Source organism: Botrytis cinerea, chromosome 9 (genome assembly GCF_000143535.2).
Source record: "Botrytis cinerea B05.10 chromosome 9, complete sequence".
Classification (NCBI taxonomy): Eukaryota; Fungi; Ascomycota; class Leotiomycetes; order Helotiales; family Sclerotiniaceae; genus Botrytis; species Botrytis cinerea.
Genome location: NC_037318.1, coordinates 1,067,820 through 1,089,092, shown reverse-complemented (window position 1 = coordinate 1,089,092; position 21,273 = coordinate 1,067,820). Strand labels below are relative to the sequence as shown.

The window sequence follows — 21,273 nt, the reverse complement described above, 5'->3', positions numbered from 1 at the left end:
AGGCTTGTGAGACGCGTTGTTGACGCGTAAAAGTTAAAGTGCTTTCAAGTTTCGCGTAAAGCTCAGCTAATCCCTGCAAATCTGGTCCTTAAGCACCTTACGACTCTGAGCTTCAAAAACAAGTTATTGTCTTATTCACTTAACTATCGTAAATTCGTTTCTATATCACCTCCTAACTTTACCATTTATCAATTGCTGATTTTCAACAATTACAATTGAAAAAGATCGAACTTTACTAAAGCTCTGCCAAATACTTCAATCGCAGACCTCAAATTCCCACTTGTTTGCCCATAAAGCTAGAATGGCTGAACCAATCGAACCACCCATCACCTTATCCACGCAAGCATCCGCAGATTTGGAAGCATACAATTCGGCCAAAGTATCGCTCGCCGAATATTGTGCAAAAGGAACCGCTGAATATGCACAAAAGCGTTACGACGATGCCGTAGATCACTATGCGCAAGCCGCCGAATTACAAGCTGAAATCAATGGAGAAATGTCCCCGGAAAATGCAGAGATTCTGTTTCTGTATGGAAGAGCACTCTTCAAGGTTGCGCAGCAACAAAGTGATGTATTGGGTGGTAGAGCTGGAGGTGAGAAGCAAAAATCTAAGAAGAAGAGTGGCGCAAAGAAAGTAGATACCATTACAGAAGAAGATGAGTCCGTTAAGACGGAAGATGAGAAGAAGGATGAGGCTGGAAAAACAGAAGCAGAAGAAAAGGCAGATAAAGTGGCCGAAGAAGAGGTTGCTATAATTGCAAATGGAGGCGCTGCCAAGAAAGAAGAAAGTTCTAACACAAACCCAAATAAGCCTCTGTTTACATTCACGGGAGATGAGAATTTCGAAGATTCAGATGAGGAGGAAGAGGAAGCAGAGGAAGAAGATGAAGAAGATGATCCCCTCAATATTGCTTTCGACATCCTGGATTTGACCCGTGTATTATTCGAGAAGAGGTTGCAAGCGGATGAGGGAGAGGGCAAGGGAAAAGAAACTGGCGATAATCCTATGACTACCCATATCAAAGAGAGGCTTGCGGATACACGTGATCTCTTGGGAGAGATTTCTCTTGAGAATGAAAGGTGCATGAGGTCCATGATATGAAATTCCCATCAGTTGCTAACATTTACATAGATTTCCAGCTGCAGTGGCAGATTTCAAGGAATCTCTCGCCTTGAAACAAAGTCTTTTCCCAGAAGAAGATGAACAAATTGCCGAAGCGCATTACAAACTATCCCTCGCCCTTGAATTTGCATCAATTACACAAACTGAAACCGATGATAAGAAGCCCAACGCAGGAGCCGACAATGTCGACGAGGAAATGAGAGCAGAAGCTGTCAAGGAATTGGAACTAGCGATCAAGAGCACCAAACTCAAGCTACACAACCAAGAAGTTGAATTGGCAGAGTCGGCCGTCTCAGAAGATAATGATGTCACGAGACACAGAATCGCCGATGTTAAAAGTATCGTTGCGGATATGGAGCTTCGTGTATGTTACCTCCTTCCTTCTTACACAGTTTTTTTCTTGAACTTCCACGACGGCTAAATATGCTAACACCATTATCTTACAGCTCAAAGAACTCCGCGCTCCACCTGTAGACATCAACCAGGCTTTGGCTTCAGCCCTCGCACCAGCTGGTGCACCCCAATCCAACGCTATGAGTGGCATTCTAGGAAATGTCCTTGGAGAATCTGCATCTGATACCGCTGCACGTGTTGAAGAAGCCAAAAAGACAGCTACGGATCTAACAGGTTTAGTTAGACATAAGAAAAAGGAAACTAAGGATTTACCAATACAATCAGGTTCGAAGAGAAAGGCAGAAGAAGAGCCAGAAGTTGAAGGCGAAAATAGCGATGGGGGAAAAGAGAAGAAGGCCAAGGTCGCTAGTGTAGAGGAAACTGCTGAGGAGGCTGCTTAGTTGTTTCTTCGAATGAGTTCAGGTTGGGATGAAAAAAAAAAAGGATATTTTAACGATGGGGAACGGTGGATGATGAAATTCAAAAGTGGAAGCAAAACAAGTGTGTAATAAAATGACTGGTGCTAGGCAGGCGTCTATATGAAATCACATAGGATACTATGGATTATTTTCAGTGATCGTTTCGATCCACTGAGTATGTATGATGAATGATAAATATGGTTTCAATTACGATATACGAATGAGGTCGAGAATCTGAATTGGAACTCCAACCCTTTTCCTTTTTGAACAAAGTTTATGAATTTTACATCCGGTGAGCTTCTACACAAAGCTTACCGGGAACGCACCAGTAATCAACATCGAAAAGTGCACACGATGCTCTCCATGTTACCAATAGTCGAAAACTCAAACTCAACTATGTGGCAAATAGCAACTCAAAAGATTCATCATTTCTCATATCACAATCTCAGGCAGCGAAATCATGAACAAGGCTGAAAGTTGATATGTCACTCACTGAACACTATATGTATATATATTGTAACTATCCATATACTAATTAAAAGAGCCGACGAATTGTAAATCGAATTTATTTTGAATTTCCCAATCCTTCGTTTTCTCATCCATTCCGATCCGGTCCATTCCATTCCCAGCCATCGAGATTTCCCAAAAATTGATCGCCAAACTCCATGCTATACTTGACATTACTATTTAGAAAGCTTAGAAGACGACAATGATATGACTACCCATTGCTGAACTTCATCGGTTCGGTTGTGTTTAAATGAACTCTCATCTTTTCATCTTTTTTCGCATCTCATCTGACTCCAGAGTTTAGTTCCGAAGAACAGCTTCTCTCGCTTTTATCACTTTCACCTCTACCTCAATTCCAATACTCCCTCATCTAACACACCAAATAACACCTCCAATTCCCTCTGCACCTTTCCGATTTCCTCTGCCAATTGGCCCGTTACCAAAATAAAAGCATACAAGATTTCATAATCTTCATCTTTCACTGTGATTCCTTGACTTGATCTTCTCTGCACCCCAGTCCCTTGCAACTCCAACCCGCCAGAGTTTGTCAATCCATCATAATCATCGTTTACTTGCGTGTATTCATCCTCGTCGATGCGACCGTTACTAATAGACATACTTTTTCTATATTGAAAAATCTTTGCTAAGAGACGATCGCGGGAATGAGCCGTGCTAGGAAGGCCGTCTGTTAAGAGAGGATACTCGAGTTTCATTGAGGAGGCCATGACTATTCATCGTTAGTATCTACTTTGTAACATTGAATTGGTGAAGAACACAGACCTTGAAACAAATGGCTGATCCTCGCAGAGAGCTGCGCTCTTTCGTCTTCTGTGAATTTCAATAATAAAGCTTCCCCCTCACTAGCTTCAGCGTTCTTTTGGATAACTACATTCATAGCATGAAAAGCATCCAGCATTTTAGTCGTAGCCTCGACTATTCGCCCATAGGTAGCAGATGGGAATGGGCCTCGAAGTTCGAATTCGCTTGTGGCTGAGCTTCGAAGTTTGTCAAGTACAAATATATACCTTTGAAATTCGAATTCTTCTCTCAAATTCATGTATGCATATTGAGACTCGCCTTCTACAATTGTTGATAAGGGATCCCTTTTCCAAACGAGACCCATTCGCAACCACAGAAGTGACAAACCTTCTTTGAATTTCTGTCTTGCTGAAATCGGCCATACAACTCTTGTGATGATCAAACCCCAAATACAACCTGCAAGAACCGCAACGACTCTATGAAATGCAATTTCGGTGATAATTGGTCTGACACCACCTTCGTCGTCATCGTGATCGGAATCCTTGACGGACAAAGAATACGCGTACAAACAAGAAAGATTGTAGGTAAGCATGATAAAGCGACCGAAGGGACCATTGCCTTTTGCAATGATAATATAAAAACACGGTAAGCTGACAAGCCATCCGCAGAAAGCCAATGCGTAAGGATTTCCAACACAGATGACCCAAACCACACATGCGATCACGGCACCGATGAAAGTACCAATGAAACGAGCCCAGCCAGTGGTGTTAGACGCTCCAATTGTCATACTACACACTAACATATAAGACAGAAGTCCCCATTCTCCACGGTAATGCTGATATGTTGGTCTTGTGCCGGGTATGAAAGCAAACAGAGCATAAAGAGCAGCTCCGAGGCCAACTTTCACGGCAAATCGAACTACAAATTGGTAAGTGGGGTACATCAAGCTTACTTTGGACGTCACTCACTATCATCGCGATCTAAGAATCGTACCATACACATTGCCTTCCGGCGTATAAACCCTCCCTTAGTCTCTGAGTTGACTCTAGAAGTAATTTCAACCTTTCTATATCCAAGCCTGGTACGTAAAGGATCAGGAATGTCTTTGGGCAACTCATTACCTCCATCCCTCGCGATAAGTTGTTCCTGCTCTTCATCGTCGATAGCATCTGCTTTGAACTGGCGATTAGACTTTCGCCAAAACATGAGCCATTTCCACGAACGATGTTTTGAACACTCTACTTCTTCTTTTAACTCTTCTAGGATAGCCAAATAGTTTTGCATCTCGTTTGCAAAATCTTGTAGATTGAAACTGAAATGGCCGCAACTTGCAGCCACTTCTTCGAAATCAGCTTCAATACTTTCGGGGCGGGTTCTATCAAGTTCTTTAGATTTATAGAGTTCCTTTAGTGCTTGAGCTCTTGCGTTACTGTATAGTTTCCTACAAACGTGTTGTTAGATTCTAGGCTTAAAGAGATAAGTTGGCTATCCTTACAATGCTTCTGTCAGACTTGATCGGAAATGCTCATTTATAGTAATGCGGTATTCGGGCCCTTCGGCAAATGGTAGCTCTTCTAGGATTTGAGAGAGTGTATATGCGAGCGACTTCATTGACGGGCCAAGATGAAGAATAAATCGTCCAAAGATCTCCGATGGAGACCGAACTGTCGGCATAACTATACTCGATAAAGTGGTTTCGGTACCTTGGCGAGTAAGGAACTTAGGTCTCTCTGAAATGGCATCGAGATCACTGCCCTCTTCCGATGCTTCCTCGATAGCTCCAAGAACTGCAAAACGATCTGATTTGCTGCTGATGGGTCGGCTGAGGGGATTTACTTGAGACGACGGGAAACCATGCGAGCCCGTCGGCGTTGCACTGCCTAATGGAGGTTCTTGAAGCAACGAAAATTGTGTCATTGCAGCACTCCGTAACCCTCCAATGGACTGGGCAAGTGTTTGCATACAACCAACAAGCCTCGCTTCAATGGCATATTCGTTTTCGGTGCCTAGGACGTAATGTTCCAGTTTCGCTTCCTTTAGATTTTTTTTGAGCTGAGTAAAGACCGATTTGTATTGCTTTTGAGCTCGATCAAAAGAACTCGAGCGCAAATCAGTTTCCGAACCACTAAGGAATCCTCGAGTAATCATAGTAAGCATATCTCCAAATGAGTCTGTGGTCTTGATCATGCTTTCTCGAAGCTCTGCTCGAGCAGATATTGGCCATGCCTTTTAGAAATCAGCAATTGGTCTTAACAGGTGTAAGTAAAAGAACAACTAACCAACAAACTGACGATTGACGTTGAAACCATCCCCATGATAACCATTTTCATGACCTGTACAATTTTATCATTCGAAAAAACACCCACTTGCACCGCATTCTCTTTTGTGAGAACCGTGATGATTGCCAAACTTGCCAGACTACACGCAACACTAACCAATGGGGCATTGTAGGCCTGCTTGAACCAACCAATAAATCCTAGACCTCCTCCACAAAACACTATGAGAATAAGGGTATAACCAAGTTCTATGAGACCCAATTGAGTTTCGCAGTACACCGAGACCGCCATGCTCGACACTGATATGAAGACCGCGTATAGGAATGCCGATATACCCAGTATTGCGGCTTCAATCATGGACCCCGATGATCTTGCAGGGTGAAAGTATACCGTGATTGTAGCAACCATATGTTTTCCATCTTGTTGCCCTAGGAAGTTGGCTAAGTGCGGTGAGAAAGTCGCCAAACTCCCAAGTGTGTATGCTAACGAGCATTTTAGAATTCCCTTTCCAGTGGGAGTCTTTATCCATTGTGCAAATTCCTTCGAGGATTTAACACAATTATTCCAAGCTCTTTGAAATCTATTTGCGTCTTCTCCCCTCAAATTCAGACCCAACCCCAAACCTTCTTCGTGTGAAGATGATCGCGCCGGCCCGTCAAATCCCGAAGGACCTCTGAGTGTAATTTGTCTGCGAACTCGTTCTCCTGTACTAGGTAATACGAATGTTCCATTGCGTAATTTCTGTTGCAACGTGACACAATATTAGTTCTCAATCTATTCTCTTGCGCAAATCCTATGGCAGCATACCCCTCGTTTTGCACCGTTCTTTCCAAACCTTCGATCTCGTTGAGCGTCTCTATTTACGGGCGACGCGCTGGAACCTTCTGAAGCCGATGGCGAGGAACTCATGATAGCTATTTCCGTTCTTTCATAGCTTGTTGTTGTTACAAAAACGATTGGGATTGCTCGAAGTCGGAGTTGGTAATTTGAGATTATCGGTGGCGCAGGTTGCAGCACTAAAATATAGCTACCCCGGATTCTTTGTTAGGCGCCAAGTGGACCCAGCGACACCCAATGACAACGATATTCAGCGCATCATCCTTTCAATGAGGTTGGAAGACAAGAAGTAAATTGTTATGAGCATCCAGCAGCAAGGGCAAGGGCAAGGGCAAGAAGAGGCAAAGGCAAAGGAAAGGGAAGAAAGGGGCTTGTATCATCTGTTGTCGACAAGATAATGAATGTTCCCTGCTCCTCAACATGGATACGAATGTGGTGCTTTCCATCACCGCCAGAGAGCATTTCCAAGCTATATCCCAAACAGAATATCGCGACATACATCTCACCCCGATCATCGAATCGCGTGCTGATCAGCTGGGACTTGGTGTAATGCGATTTCAAGATTCGGATATGAATACCAGTCAATTACACACTCAATGCCATAATACGGTTATACCGCTCAGCCTACGCTGCACCAGCAAGTCCACGTGGTTGGTTTACTTGAGCTCCAGATCGTCGTAAGTCTCACCTGATTTCTTCTCATATGCATGCCATGACCCTTACAACTTCAGCTCTACGATATCCATTTGTGCAATGTTCAGTGATCGACGGTTGTACCGGCTATTCATTGACCACTAGTTATGTCACTATGTCACACTTGAAGAACATCTTCAATAGCAGTCAATATCTTTGCTCCGTCTGCCACTTTGAGAATAAGAGCCCAGAGTTGGATTGTTCAAGGTAAGATGGGTTTGGATTTTCTCAATAGCCATCTATTAGCGTTTGCCAATATCAGTCTCTGGTCATATCAAACTTCAGCATTGATTGCTTAGTAGCATCTTTAAAAGTCCAAGAGGTGCATTGATGTCAACGATACCTATTGTCTTCCAGTTTTCTAGTGAGCTCGAATTCTTGGTACAGTACGCGTAATCATTTCAAGTTGATTGCTTTTTTTCATGTAGCTCTCCTGATACAAGTAGAGAAGCAGAGTCACTTTCTTGGCTGGTGTGTTGTTCTTTTAAATTCACATGACTGTGGGGTTATTAGTTCTCTCTCTAGGTAGATTTGTCGAAATATGGCCTATGTTTAAGTCTCACAATATAGATTTGATAAACTTTTAATTGTTGCTCCTTGCCAGATTATCTCAATTGAATGGCCCGATAGAAATCCACTTTCTGCAGGATATTAATTACCCCAAAAATCGAGGAATTCATGGTTTAGTAGAATTAAATTCATACATGTTGTTATACGGAGCGTGATAAACAACAAATTGCTTGCATTTGAGAATCGAAGGAATCGTTGGTTGGGAATATCATCCACAGCTAGACAATCCTGCTGTCCGTGAAGCCGCCCAGCCCATCGCGACGATCAACACGTATGCTGGGGACATAGGTGTTTGAAGCTGGTAGATAGGTTTTGTTTGTATATATTTTCACTTCTACCGATACACAACTCTCGCATTTACTTCCTGTAAGCCCACACAACCTTATTGTATCAATTCCCAATCGACGAAATCCACTAAGCTTATAGAATCATTCTCTAGAAGATTGCATCTGGCCATTCAAGTCAAGCGTTTGAAGCTCCAACCATTACAATATCCGATTATGAGAGAACGATCAGATGCTAGCCTTCAACCTGCCACTTTCCAAGCTCCGAATCTGAGTTGTATAAAATCTTTTTCCTTTCCGTTGAACTATAGTACGGGTGAGCCAGTGCCTACTGTCAAAGGGGCAAGAGAAAAGCACAGGCTTTGAAATTAGCAGCTCTGAGAATGGAGATGGAATTGATCGTATAGATCATGCGCGCAAGACAGCTCCAAAGACTAGTGGCGCGAATACACATAGAAGCACTCAAAATGGTGGTGTCAGTACTCCAAACGAGCCAGCAAGGAAGGTTGAGAAGGGAGGCGATTTAGCGGGAAAGAGAGATGGCTTTTGCCTTCGAGATACTCTTTCAAGCTTTAAATCAAAAGTGACGAGACGGTGAGGAAGAAGCTCTGGTCCTGAGCTGGGCATAATGTTCACTTTCTAGCGTCTGTCGAATTGCTTTGTACATAGTTGCTGTTTCGCCACACACAGGCTAACTGAAAAATATCAGTGATAATGATAGAACTCACAGAGCATTAAATTGTTCGGTTTCAGATCAATGTATCTGATTAGTTCTTGTTAGCTTCTTAGTGCCGTTACAAAAATTGACGACGACACAAGTATAACCATCTCCGCTGATTATGAGTGTGATTGAGTCGCATAATTCTGTGTTATTTAAGTATTAATTTTTTTTGAGGGTTTAATAATATAACACTAGATAATTTGAGACCTATCAAGCGGCAAAATCAAGCAAGTTGCTGCCTACTCATCTCACGGGGTAGAATACTTGGATACTGACCGCGGCCCTTAAAAGAACCGCTTTATTTCCTGAACTGGAAAACCTCCGGTCATTGAAAAGATTGCTTTAAGGCAGAACCCTAATAGTTTCCAACTAATTTCAGTTAAGTTCCAACCTGGGAGGACCTGATTATAAAAGTGCATCTTGGAATTTGGCTGCATAAAATTCGTTACACAAACTTACTTCTCTACTTCCTCATCATACTATCCACGGTGTTTCACTACAGCCCCGAATTTATACTTATTATATACATATATCAATCATGACTTCCCGACCCAGTCCAAATGACAAACCTCCCGATAACTTAGATCGTCCTCACCAAGTAGCCCGTTCCAAAATCTCCGAACGTGAGAATAGAAGGGCAGTGACCTATCCGCTAGTTCACGATCGCCATAAAGGTAACCCCGCTAAAAATAAAGTCATCCGTGTTCGCGAGCCCAGTTCTTCAATCAGCAACAACAACAGAAAAGTAGAGCCTGATGTAAATGATCAAAAGCAAAGGCCTGATAAATCCAAGCCACGACGTCTGATAGCCTCCATATTCGGAAGAAAAAAAGCCGATCAGACGACTCGGAATCACGAGGGAGAAGAGATGAATGTGGAGAATGGGAAGGCAAAAGGAAAGAAGGAGACGGGCGGGAGTAAGAGTGACAAGAAGCGCATAAAAATACCTACATTAGGGCAGTATATTATGAACGAGGGACCGGGAAGAACGAGGTAGGCGAGTATTGAAAGGGATGGAAACTAGTTTGGTCGTAACTAGATCACTCAGAAGGAATGTTGAGAAGTACTAGGGGTTGGACGGCTGGGTTACAGAATGCGCGATTATTTATGTTTATTCTAATATCAAACTTATTATATGAAATCAACGTCACATTAGTGATCACTTTTACGTGTGCTCGAAACGCTCGCTAACGTGGCTCTATGAATTGCCGAAGAACTAGCGTGACACTAGCACACTTCTGAAAACGAGGCACGTCAAAATAGATCTTCGATAAGCCTTACTCTCTGTTACATTCGAGAATTGGAGATCAATAAAGTATGAAACGTCTTGATTCCAGAGAATCATACGCAATTTGATGGTCACGGAGGTAGTGTGCACAGTGCAGGAAATGACATGGGAAATGACGGATTTAATGTCATTGAAACCCCCATCTGACCCGTCCACCTACCTCACCTTCGCCTTTCCTAATCCATCTCCCTTATTATCTCACTTAATCTATGCCAAAGTCTCTGCCATCCCCTTTTCATTTGGAGCGAATCAAAATTACACAGTAATGTCGAAAATCAATGGATACCACACCGCAGCACAATCTACTGCCAACACTCTTCCCCCGTATTTCCTCAAGACAGAAGCTCGTTGAACAAGGGTCTCCAATTATGATATTAAACTCGGGAGATGCATTTTAATGCGGATCATGGGAAATTTTGTAAATTGTTAGAATGCAGATAACTTGTTGAGACACGACGAGATGTTTAGTCGCGATATTTACGCGCTTTTTCCGCGAAAGGGCTTGCTGGAAAATATACAAAAACGATCGAGATAGACACGCCATCTAAACTAGTCACTTTTCTTTTCGCTTCACAATTGTCTAACTGATAAAACGACTGATATTTTCCTGATTCTTTAATAGCTAAGCAGTTTTTGGGAGACGGTCAACATGTCAGCGACGACCAACAATAGCAAATAGCTAGACGAAAATTTGGGAGGATGTTTTTGAGGAAACGAAAGGAAAAAGCGGTTTTGATAAACTAGCTACTAGCCAAAGAGTCTTCTGAAAATTCCGTGATAGCACTTTCAATCCTTCATAAGTTTCAAGACGGATTTCTCATGTCTGTTATTTTGTGTCATGAAATTCTTGCAGATGCCATTCTTTTCTGTGCCTCCAAGTTAATGAAGTTTCTTGGGAGTAAAAAAGTATTGTCAGAGAATATATCCGAGATTTTCAAATGTGATTGGGTACTTCGTGTTTCAATTCATCCTGATCTACAGATCCTGTTCTTGAACTTGTCATGCGGCCTTGATCCTTTATTGAGGCTGATTTCATTCGAAGGAGCGAAGATCAAATCCAAGCCAGTCCTCGGCTATTTTTTTTTATGGCGTTTCCGCGTTAATACCACAAACCTGATATTAGAATCATTCTTGGAGATTTTCATAGTGATTCGATTGAATTCAGCCTAAGCAAGCAAATCAGGGGCTGTGACAGGAGGTTTTCGTCGAATTCAAATTCTGCACATATCTCGTGTATTTCATATCAGAACATTCATGCTACCACAAGAACACGCAGGTACGTAGCAAAATGTAGCATGAAACGGTTCCAATTAAATACGGAAGCAAGTGTGATCTATTTCAAATATGTTCTGCCCAGGGGCCATGACAATTGCTGGTGAGCTCACCTAAGCTCGGCATTTAATTACATTTGGTATAACTATCTATTTGTCTGTTGAGAAACGACTAGAAGGGAGTTGATTATTTCGAACGTTGGAAAATCAGCCATGACAGCGAATCAAATCTCGGAAATTGCAAGAAAGATCAGTTGCTTAGCAGGTCTTGCGTCAAAATGAACCTATACAGGTTTTTTCGGCTGGCAATGTGCGCGGCAAAGGGCCGCGACCCCTGAACAGCCAGCATATATACATGTTACAGTAGAAACTAAGTCTCTGCTGTCTCTGTTACGAGTTTATACTTGTTGAATGGCATGTATTCGTGCTATTATGTTAGAATGAGACGTATAGTGGCCAGGTCTGTTTATGTTGGTGCTGTAACCACTCATCTATATATAAACAATGCTGGCAGCCCAATCTTCACTTCAATATATTATAACTTATCCGAAGATAGATTCACCTTTTGATTTGGATATACTCACTATCTTCAAACTCTGGTTTTAACAAGAGCTTACTGAAATTGCTGATTCACCCAGGACCGTATCACCGAAATTTCTATGAGCGCGCGTCTGAATTTGAGACCTCCCGATCCTGCAAAGATGAGGCACGATACAGAGGAAGAAGAGGAAACAAAAAGATCTGGAAATAGAAGGCGCACATATGAGCAGCGTATTCCTGAACGTTCCCGCCAGGGTCGTGGGAACAATCCATTACCAGCAGATGATTTTTATGCAAAACATGTAGACAGCATGAGGGCGAAGGAACTCGAAAAGCATCGCAATGACAGAGGAGATCGCGAAATACGCAAAAGAGAGGGAAAAGAGAAGCAAAGGAAGCAGGATGAGCGAGAAAGAAGAGGAAGAGAAGAAGAAGACCGAATTTACGAGCAAGATACAGAAGACCCAACAGAGCGCGATTGGAGGGCCAATATCCAAGAGTCCAATAGATTAATAGCCGAAGAGGAAAAAAGAGAGAAGAGTGCTCGGGAACCCAAACCAAGAATAGCTACACATGAAAAAACACACAGAGACAAAGGAGGACACACAAAACAAGGAGTAAATGACGAGGATGGAGCAAGAAAAAATAAGACGGGGACAACGCATATGCACAGTAGCCGGGGCGGACGAAGGGAAAAGGAAAGGGAAAGGGAAAGAGAAAGGGATAGGAGTAGGAGTAGAGATCGGGACCGTGATAGAGACGATGTGCACGTAGTTCAAGCTCCCACACATACGAACCCAGAGAGAGGTGCTCGACATAAAAAAAATGGGGCATACGTATATTCGGATGCTTACATTACAAAATCGGTCCCAAGACCAGAAGTTGATGGTAGAGGAGATGAGAGAAGGGATAGAGCCAAGGGTAACGTGCTTAACCCAACGGGCCGGGATCCTACCAGACATTCTAGACCCCTAGCACCAGATCCCAGACATATTAGGCATACAGATGAAGCTATTCGAGGATATAAGCCACACGAAGATCCGCGTACACCTATTCATTATCCGGATCTGAGAGCTGCCCCGTCACAGGTCGACCGTAGTGAATACCGGAAACCTGCGGCCAGTGACCCAGATTATTATAATCCAAGACATGGAATGTACCGTCGTTGACACTCAAACACAACAAGATGGATGTTCCCGAATAATATTACTTCTTATTACTATGGCCGATAGTTTTGATTTAGGGAAGAATGATCTTGTAAGGAGAATCCGAAAAAATAATTATATGATTTTATGATCAAAAATCAAAACTAGTCAACATAACTTATTTTTCTGCATTTGAGTGTCGACGACGGTAGTCATTGTCATCATGACTTATTGTTGTGATTTGTATTAATAAAATGTAGTCAATAATTGTGGTTTATGGGGCTGTTTTCCAAATTATTGAATGATCCCTGTCATTGCTAGATGTCAGTAGATGCACTATAATTATTGTTCTCATTTTCATTTATATCTGTTCATTGTGTAAAAACAACACAATTCATCGAGTTTGTTTTCCATCAAGAGCGGGATATTAAACGGAACTAGTCGACCGCTTGAAGAGCCGAATATTATAGCATCATCTTTTTCGCTGTGAATTGAAAGACATTGCTGGAGTGTACCTTATTGTAGTATTGGCCTTTTCCCTCTGGGGGTTTCTGGGAGTAACGGCTCAAAAGCATAAGAGCAAAACCGTGGTATTAATAAATAGGTCTATTGCGATATCTAGCTATTCAAAAGTAGCAATCCAACGAAGCTACAGCCTTTTTGATATCAGATTCCGGAAGTATTCCTTGAAGTACCTCACGAAGATCTCGAGGACCGTTGTTGCAACAATGATTCACGATGGTACCGTCATTCATCCGCACATCTACTCCTCCGTCTGCCATATTGACCCTCCAATTGCTTTGAACTTCGCGCGCCATCTCTTCTATAGCAATGTCGTTGCCCACGTTCCCAACATCAAAGTGCCTGAATTGGAAGCTGATGTCTCGATCGTTTGTAAAGCATAGTATTGCCGCTTTCACAAAGCCATCGAAGCATTCAAATATATCGCCCAGACTACTTTCAGAACATGTATCTAGGTTGTACAGGTGCGGCCTGCAGGCTCGCCAAAATCGAAAGATGACAGCAATAATACCTCGGTGACTGGGATGTACGGCTTCAACAGTATGGCCAAATCTACCATAGTGACTACCAAGGCTGTTGAAGATATGTTGTAGCAGAATTTTCATGAGAACCACAACTTGCCCGACTTCCTGCCCGCTCAGAACGAGGCTTTCAAAGGCTTTCGATACTGCTACCATGTAGACTTCGCATGCGAGCCAGCCAGCTTCATTTTCGAATGCAACTTCAAGTGTGGAAGGTACGATGTCAGCCAGTAAGAATTCCAACATGTCTCTGTGCCGTGCACCCCTGGAAATCCGGCTGATGTAGCTATAAAGTGCATCGGTAGCCGACAGTGAACTTCTGAATCCATTCCAGAGATAATATATCAATCCATTCCGTGTTTTTTCCCTTTCTGAAGATAGTTGAAGTGTGTATGATGTTAAGCCCGCCAAGTAGAGAGTAGGATCCGTCTCTGGAGGCCAGTATGTAGGAGAATGGCGGAAGAAGAATTCTAAGGGGGGACAAATGTTGCTGCAATGGGAACGGATCTGCGAGACAATTTCTTGTACAAAGCTCACATACTCTCCATGAGAAACGGCGTCAGTAGTTTGGAGCTTTTGCAAATGCTGCTGCATTGAGAGCATAACAGAATTCAACAAAGTCGAGAACTTAGCCTTGATAGTTTCTCTGGTCACATTGCCAAATGTGGAGGCAATTAATGCTTGGTCCGAGAAAATCTTCTGGATTCTGATAATGGCGCCTAGATTGGTTAACATAAGTTCAGATCATGTATAATGAAAGCTTACCTTTGATAAAATGTTGGTTCCTCTTTGCAGACGGTGCTTCCTCCATCAGAGATTTGGAAGATGCTTCGTTCATAACCTCACCCGCAAGGAGAAAATGTCCTTGCTTCAAAAGCTGATAAGTCAAGGCATTTTCCCAACGAAGTTCATGTTGTGGTTTGGAAACAGCTACCATCCATTCTGATCCAACGTCAAATCCAGAGACCTACAAAGCTGTTAGTAAGATTGAAGGAATACAAAGGCACTTCGAAGTGCTTACATTAGAGTGTAATAATTTTGTATGCTCAAGTAGCTCACTGAGAAACAGCGGCCAAGCTACAAGCGTGCAATGCGATTTTTCTCGGTGTTCAAAAACTGCGTTTACACCGACCGTTAGGAAGGCCTTTGGAGACTATTATTGCCGTTAGCAGAGCAATAGAGCAGCGGTCTTTGGGAGATCATACATAGATCCCAAACTTTATGAAAGCGGAGACGAGGTAAGCCCAGCACTTGATCAAGCGCCTTATGAAGAAGTAATTCGCCGTGTGTTCTAGTGGAAACGGGCCATCATGCAATATCTTTTGAATTAAATCCCGGAAGATTGGAGTAATTGCACGATCAAGCGGCTGACAAAGTTAGCCCTGCAAAATGAGAGACGCGAAAAGGAGTAAAACGTACGTGAAGATAATCGTCCATGAACTGCATTTCTTTCGCCCAGTCGGGGTCACACTCCAAACCTTGGCTGTCAAATTCTTCATCTCCATCTGAACTTGCTTCGGCTTTGCTTTTTGGCTCTGCGTCACTGAGTTGATGCAGGTGGCAGTTGAGGATCTCGACAGCAGATGATGTTAATTCTTGATCGATTTTATCCTTCGAGGAGCCTGTCGATAACATTTTCGAAAGCATGCCTAAAAACTAATCAGCGCATGACTCTTTCAATAACAAGTTCCGCAACAAAAGACACTTACCTAGGTTTATGGTATGCTTCAAGGTTGTTGAATTTGTGCATTTTAATGATTCTATGGTTGATCTCGCTACAGCTTGTATACAAGACATGGTGCTTCCTCGATTGCAGTCAACATCTGTTTGAAAAGTTCCGTCAGACTGAATGTGTAGTTGCTGCCTAACTTGGGTTAATTCCACATATTCTTCGAGCAGACTATTGAAGAAAGAATCCTGCCAAGTGACAAATGGTCCATATGATTCAACAGTAAAACTGGTAGGAATGTTAGACAAGGTGAACCGAGCAAGCCGTTCCCAAGTTCTTAAATTGATTAAAAAGGCTTCGTTGTGTGAGCGAGCAGCCGAAACAAGCTTCTGCAGCAAGGTGATGGACGGCCCATAACCTGGTGGGGCAGCCCAGTATACGGTGCACAAAAGGTCATGATGATTGCGCAACGAGGCAAGATCACGATGAAAAATCGCCTCTTCTTTTGGAAATTGTCGATCATGGTTTGGCAAGATTCGCGCAACCAAGTTTCTAATACCTTTAGTGTCGTCTACTGCACGCTGATGCCTGATGGCAATAGCCACAAATTTAAGAAAAATATGAAAGCAGCGGTCTTCTGGTTCAACATCTAGTGAAGATTCTGTAGTCAAATCTTCTAAAAATTGAGGTGACTTATAAACCTCTTCATTTCGCAAATTTGCGAGCTTCTGTAAGGCAAAGCAATCGAACAGAGTGCCAATTATCCCGCTACACTTCCACCAACCCCACTTTGACATCAGGTAATGACATCGACTCACAATTGCTCTGCAGTAATCGTTGAAACTTGGTGATTGTCTAGCATTCGACGCATAAAGTGCAAATACCCTTTTGATCAATTGCTGCGGAAGTGACCAATTATCGAATCCATTTTCCTGCAATGAAACCGACGAAACGTAACCATATTCATCAAACCCGAAAAGCGGCAGAAGAGAGAACATAGAGAGCCATATGTTTTCCATCGTATTGGCATCCTGCAACGAGTTTATACTTTTGATGCTCAATTGTACGTTTGCAACATCCCAAAACGAAACTCGCAGAATCTTTGCAGCCTTTAAAACATGAATGACGATGACCCAAGATTCAGCGACGTAACGATCATTTCTTATGCCACCCTCTCTTACAGACAGATATTGCAAGTCGTCGTACAATTTCCTTACACACTCTAGGCCTTCTGATATTAAGAGACCGATGCAAGAACTTGCCAATTTCTGCAATAATTCTTCGAAGCGGAAAGTCGATGCATGTGCACTATTTTGCGACAAGCGTAGTAATCGAAGCGACAGCACCAAAAGTCTAGTAGTGACCTGAATTGCCTGTCGATTGTTCACACCAGACATATGATATATATCGAGGCGAGATAAAAAGTCCTCTAGTATATCTAACATTCGTAGCAAGAATTCAGACATCGACTCAGAACTTGAGAAATTCACACCATGCTGTACATAATCCAAAATAAGATTGGTAGTAGCGATCAAGTCAGACTGATCCAGCACCTCAGACGTATCAGTAAATTGTTCTGTTAGCCAGTCAATGCAAACCCCCATTTGCTCGGAGACAATGGAATTCCAGGTTCCCCATTTAAAAACATTGCCTCCCACTTCAATCGACGTCGCAGGTCTATTATCATCAGACAAGACGAGGTCTGTGTTGTTCAGATTATTTGCAAGGCATCCGCTACCAAGGAAGGTAGTCCCATGGAAATATATCCCGGCCTGCAGTGGAAGAATATCAAAATGATGAGGATACCTTGTGCCAAATTTTCCCAGACCAAGAAGTTTCCCTTGGTCGGTGCCTACTTCACTCAGTGCAGACGCCGAAAATGACGATATGAGCGGCTCACTCGGCTGACGATAGATAGCTGCACCTGCATCTAAACGTTGAGGTAATCGCTTCCGACTTCGAGGTTGCTTGACCACCTTCTTTGTGAGACTAGTTGATGTTACATCACCGTCCCCATTGGAAGTATTGGCTTCTATTGAAGGATGTACAACATCATCATCAGCTAAGAAACGACTGAGTTGGAGATTTCCTCGCTGTAAAGGCTGTTGGAGACCCATACGAAAAAGGGCATCGAGAGACTTCTTCCTCGGTTCCAGGGTTTTGGTAGGGAACTGCTTTGCTTCAAGTTGCGCTGATCGTGCGAATGGTGCTGCAAAATAAGGATTCGTACGTGCTCTCTGATTGGTCTTGACATTGACTGTTGAAGCATTTTTCAACGAAGACATATCTGGTTCCACTTCTCTATTCGCCACGAACTCGTTCATAGAAAGCTGCCTTGCCCTAGGTACGCGGATCTTCCTTGTGTTGGTGTATTCGGTAGTCAACTGAGACGATCTTAAACTCGTCTGAAGCTTCATAATGGGCGGCGGAAGCTTCGTCTGATGATTGGTAGAGATTTCAGTAAGCGGATATGCGTTGTTAACATTTTCGGGTCGAGGTATGAATGAAACATTCCTGGGCCGAATTTTGCGGTTCGTCCAATCTTGCAAGACCGATTGGGCATCAGCAGTGTCTTCGCGAGTCGCAAGCCTGATAAACTTCCGCGTTGGACTTTGACGTCCAAGTCCCTTTCTTGATCTTGCGCTCCGAGCCGCTACTTTAAGGAATGCCGGTGCATGTGGCTCGAAATAACCAGCATTCTCAGCAACGTCTATTATACTAAGCTTTACCGGTATCTTCTTGGGCCGCCTTCGTCTTGGTTTACTGGCCTTGCAGATAGCTGGAGCTATAGGTGTGAGGTGCGAAGTTATCCTTGGTTGGTGTGATTGTGATTGTTGATTCCCACTATGAGACGAAGACTTCATTAGGCGTTTAGCATTGGGCTGCTTCAATGAACTCTTGGCTACACGTTTGCGGCTTGGAGTTGGCAGCATACCATCAATACGATCATCTTCAATTGCAAACCCTGAAGTAGATGCTTGAAATAGGCTAGGAGCACCAGTCCGTTCGTCATCTTCCATGAAAAATCTTGCGAAATTGTTCTCATCGGGCTCATCACTTTCGTCAGATTCCAAAAACGCAAGTTGGTTAGCAGGTTGCGTAGAAGCTGCTTGATTGGACCCTCGCACAACAGGAAGGGCAACTCCAACACCACCACGCTTCTCATTACCCTTTTGATAATTCCTTGCTTGAAGTTTTAGTTCTCGTGTCCCTTTCTTTTTTTGATCAAGTCTTAGGTGGGATGCAGGTAGTACGTGCTTCATCTTCTTCTTCAAGAATACCACCTCATCCTCTTCTTCCGAAGACGATGACGACGAGGACAAGCCAGATTCTGAAGAAGGAATTTCTATCGGATCGGCAAACGGATCCTCTTTATCCAACATGATCTTTGAAGGAGATGCATATGAGGATGCTTTGATAGCGCTCGTGATTGGCGTGGGCACTTCTGTAATTCGCCGAGATTGTGGAGAGCTCTGATCCAACCACACAGGAGCTGAGGCAGGTGAAGATGTAACAGAAATTGCATGAGACGCGGGCCTTCGTGCAGTTCTTGAACGAATGGGGGAAGAACCAGTTGAAGATGAGCTGGGGAAATCGTAGATGTCTAATCTAGGTTCTTTATTCACAATTGGAGCTTGGTTTGACAATTTCGGTCGATTTATAGTGGAGTACTTCTTTGACGATTTCTTCTGCTTAGGCTTTACAAAATTTGACTTCTGTCTGAACAAATCTGGAAGGTCTGGAAATTCATGGTCGCTATCATCTTCATCTTCCCCCAATGTAAGATTATCTGGCTCCTTCATGGTTTCGCATACGCGATCTGCTAATAGTGACTGTGATGAAGAGCCCCCGGTGAATGTAATGGGCTGGCTTTCTTCCATGTCACCGGCTTCTGCCTCTTCTGGGTCTTGAAAATCCTTATCCCACGATTCTTGATTATGTGTGGCTCTTTTCCTTCGACTAGGTTCATCTTGGCTTTGTGGAATTCGGATAGGTTTGATGTGAGAAGCCTTCATCCTCCGCTCGTACCGCTGTTGCTCCAACAGAAATGGATGTATTTGCACAGGCTTCCTTTCTCTAAATTGCCTTCTCGGAAGGTAGTCTGGGTTATCAAAGCCCGGTTGAGCTTGTGCTGGAAACTCCTCACGCATCTGCTCTGCAGGGCTTGAAAGTACGGGTTGTTGGACAGGAGATGAAAGAGGCTGTGCCACTGAAGGCGAGCGAATAGGGCTTGTTGGGGGCGATGACAGGATGCTGGATGCTGGGGATAGAGTTCTTATCCAGCTTCTGGAAACCTCATCGGCCTCTGCTTCTGGAGCAATTTCGCGTAAGAATTCAGGCGCTCCAGTTTCGATAGGTTGCTCTTGATTCGGTTTCATACTGCCTGAGGAGCCTCTCATAAGTGATTCTATCGGACTGTCAACAGATTTGTCATTGATTATATCAAAAGTTTGGATCATGTCAACTGATGAAGCTTGAGACATTCCGATCTTCTCAACCATGTCTCCCATATTGGAACGCGCTTCTTCATCCTCTCTCCTGACATTGTTAATTCTTTGGAGAACATCGTCGATATCATGAAACTCGTCGTCTGCGGCATTGTCTCGTATCTCATGATTGATAGTAGTTTGGGAATCAAATTCTTCTTCGTCCTCAGAATCCGGAACCACTCCTTTCTCCTTCCAATTTGCCATTTATGTCGAATGACATGGTATAGTCGAAAGGTATAAGTTCTTTTCGGAGCGCGAGTCTGAAGGGATGGTCGGTTATTGCTTTTTGAGGTTGACGCGACTGAACCACTTTACGCGACTACCTTTTTACGGTAACTGAGAAAACTGCTAGTGCAGTTCTTAGTCATCTTTCGTAACCTATGATTCGCTCATGTGAAGACCTTCACTGCCCAAAAAGGAATCTCATCAATACGAACTTTTGTTATCGGAGAAAACCATGAGTAAAGTCAAAGGAATCTTCCCTTTATTCTTAGCCACAGCCTTTGGTATTGGTAATGGTATGCGGTATCACATTGTATCGGTAACAGTTTACTGAGAAAAGTTTAGGCATCTGGGTTTTTGGACCGGCGTTGAAAGAGCAACAAGAGAACAACTTGCAGGCAAAGTAAGTACAGTGATGGTTGACATCAAAAAGATTGATTTGCTTTATGTTTATATTTCGATTGACTAAATCGGTATAGGGCTGCCTTTGAACGCCCAATTCAAACCGATGAAAGCGAGGTAGCTAGGATGGCAGAAGTAGAAGCAAGTCGCGCTGCTAGTACGAAAACTTTGTTAAACCCATCTAAGACTCCAGAGCTTTCTTGGTGGCAGTCTGCTAGACTCTGGACAGGTTCTCAGCCAAAATCTAATGGTAAATCGGAATCGGAACCGAAAGAACCGATTTCTGAGGCGAAGAAATCATGAGCCTGTCAAGATCTGTCTTCTACATCTACCCTATCATCAGTGCTGGTCTCGAGAAGACAAATTGGAGAGGGTGTTCTTTTGGGCTCGAATCCTGCTGGATTCAAGTCTGGTATTTACTGTAACATAGAGTGCTTACTCCCTGGCCATATATCACACGTGGCCCTCACTATCACATGTGTATTACTTGACCACCAATCGTTCGGAGGGCCAGGTTCGTCAATGGTATAATTCTCGCCATGTATATATAAGACGAGAATAAAGAATTCGTTCAGAATGAGAACATGGAGAGAGCCGTTTCATTAATTTGAGAGATGATAC

At 43.2% G+C, this 21,273-nt stretch overlaps 6 protein-coding genes across 6 annotated transcripts; 4 read left to right on the top strand and 2 right to left on the bottom strand.

Annotated features, from left to right (window-relative positions):
* The first annotated feature begins 107 nt into the window (after window positions 1-107).
* Window positions 108-2,185, top strand: BCIN_09g03020 (hypothetical protein). Its single transcript, XM_024695030.1, has 3 exons — window positions 108-1,080; window positions 1,133-1,487; window positions 1,570-2,185. The coding sequence occupies exons 1-3, from the start codon at window positions 302-304 to the stop codon at window positions 1,915-1,917; spliced, it is 1,482 nt and encodes a 493-aa protein (XP_024550823.1). The 5' UTR covers window positions 108-301; the 3' UTR covers window positions 1,918-2,185.
* Window positions 2,186-2,334: 149 nt separating this feature from the next.
* Window positions 2,335-6,841, bottom strand: BCIN_09g03010 (hypothetical protein). Its single transcript, XM_024695029.1, has 6 exons — window positions 6,285-6,841; window positions 5,481-6,218; window positions 4,697-5,427; window positions 4,170-4,642; window positions 3,223-4,119; window positions 2,335-3,169 (listed from the first exon to the last, which is right to left on the bottom strand). Exons 1-6 carry the CDS (start codon window positions 6,384-6,386, stop codon window positions 2,787-2,789), a joined length of 3,324 nt encoding a protein of 1,107 aa, XP_024550822.1. The 5' UTR covers window positions 6,387-6,841; the 3' UTR covers window positions 2,335-2,786.
* A 1,935-nt stretch (window positions 6,842-8,776) lies between these two features.
* Window positions 8,777-9,726, top strand: BCIN_09g03000 (hypothetical protein). Its single transcript, XM_001548554.2, has one exon. It carries the CDS (start codon window positions 9,121-9,123, stop codon window positions 9,577-9,579), a length of 459 nt encoding a protein of 152 aa, XP_001548604.1. The 5' UTR covers window positions 8,777-9,120; the 3' UTR covers window positions 9,580-9,726.
* A 2,065-nt stretch (window positions 9,727-11,791) lies between these two features.
* On the top strand, window positions 11,792-12,910 carry BCIN_09g02990 (hypothetical protein). Its single transcript, XM_001548555.2, has one exon. It carries the CDS (start codon window positions 11,801-11,803, stop codon window positions 12,848-12,850), a length of 1,050 nt encoding a protein of 349 aa, XP_001548605.2. The 5' UTR covers window positions 11,792-11,800; the 3' UTR covers window positions 12,851-12,910.
* Window positions 12,911-13,336: 426 nt separating this feature from the next.
* Window positions 13,337-20,325, bottom strand: BCIN_09g02980 (hypothetical protein). Its single transcript, XM_024695028.1, has 6 exons — window positions 15,579-20,325; window positions 15,289-15,518; window positions 15,075-15,236; window positions 14,891-15,022; window positions 14,635-14,836; window positions 13,337-14,588 (listed from the first exon to the last, which is right to left on the bottom strand). The coding sequence occupies exons 1-6, from the start codon at window positions 20,230-20,232 to the stop codon at window positions 13,453-13,455; spliced, it is 6,516 nt and encodes a 2,171-aa protein (XP_024550821.1). The 5' UTR covers window positions 20,233-20,325; the 3' UTR covers window positions 13,337-13,452.
* Window positions 20,326-20,426: 101 nt separating this feature from the next.
* On the top strand, window positions 20,427-21,270 carry BCIN_09g02970 (hypothetical protein). Its single transcript, XM_001548559.2, has 3 exons — window positions 20,427-20,546; window positions 20,596-20,653; window positions 20,730-21,270. Exons 1-3 carry the CDS (start codon window positions 20,486-20,488, stop codon window positions 20,953-20,955), a joined length of 345 nt encoding a protein of 114 aa, XP_001548609.1. The 5' UTR covers window positions 20,427-20,485; the 3' UTR covers window positions 20,956-21,270.
* The last annotated feature ends 3 nt before the right edge of the window (window positions 21,271-21,273 follow it).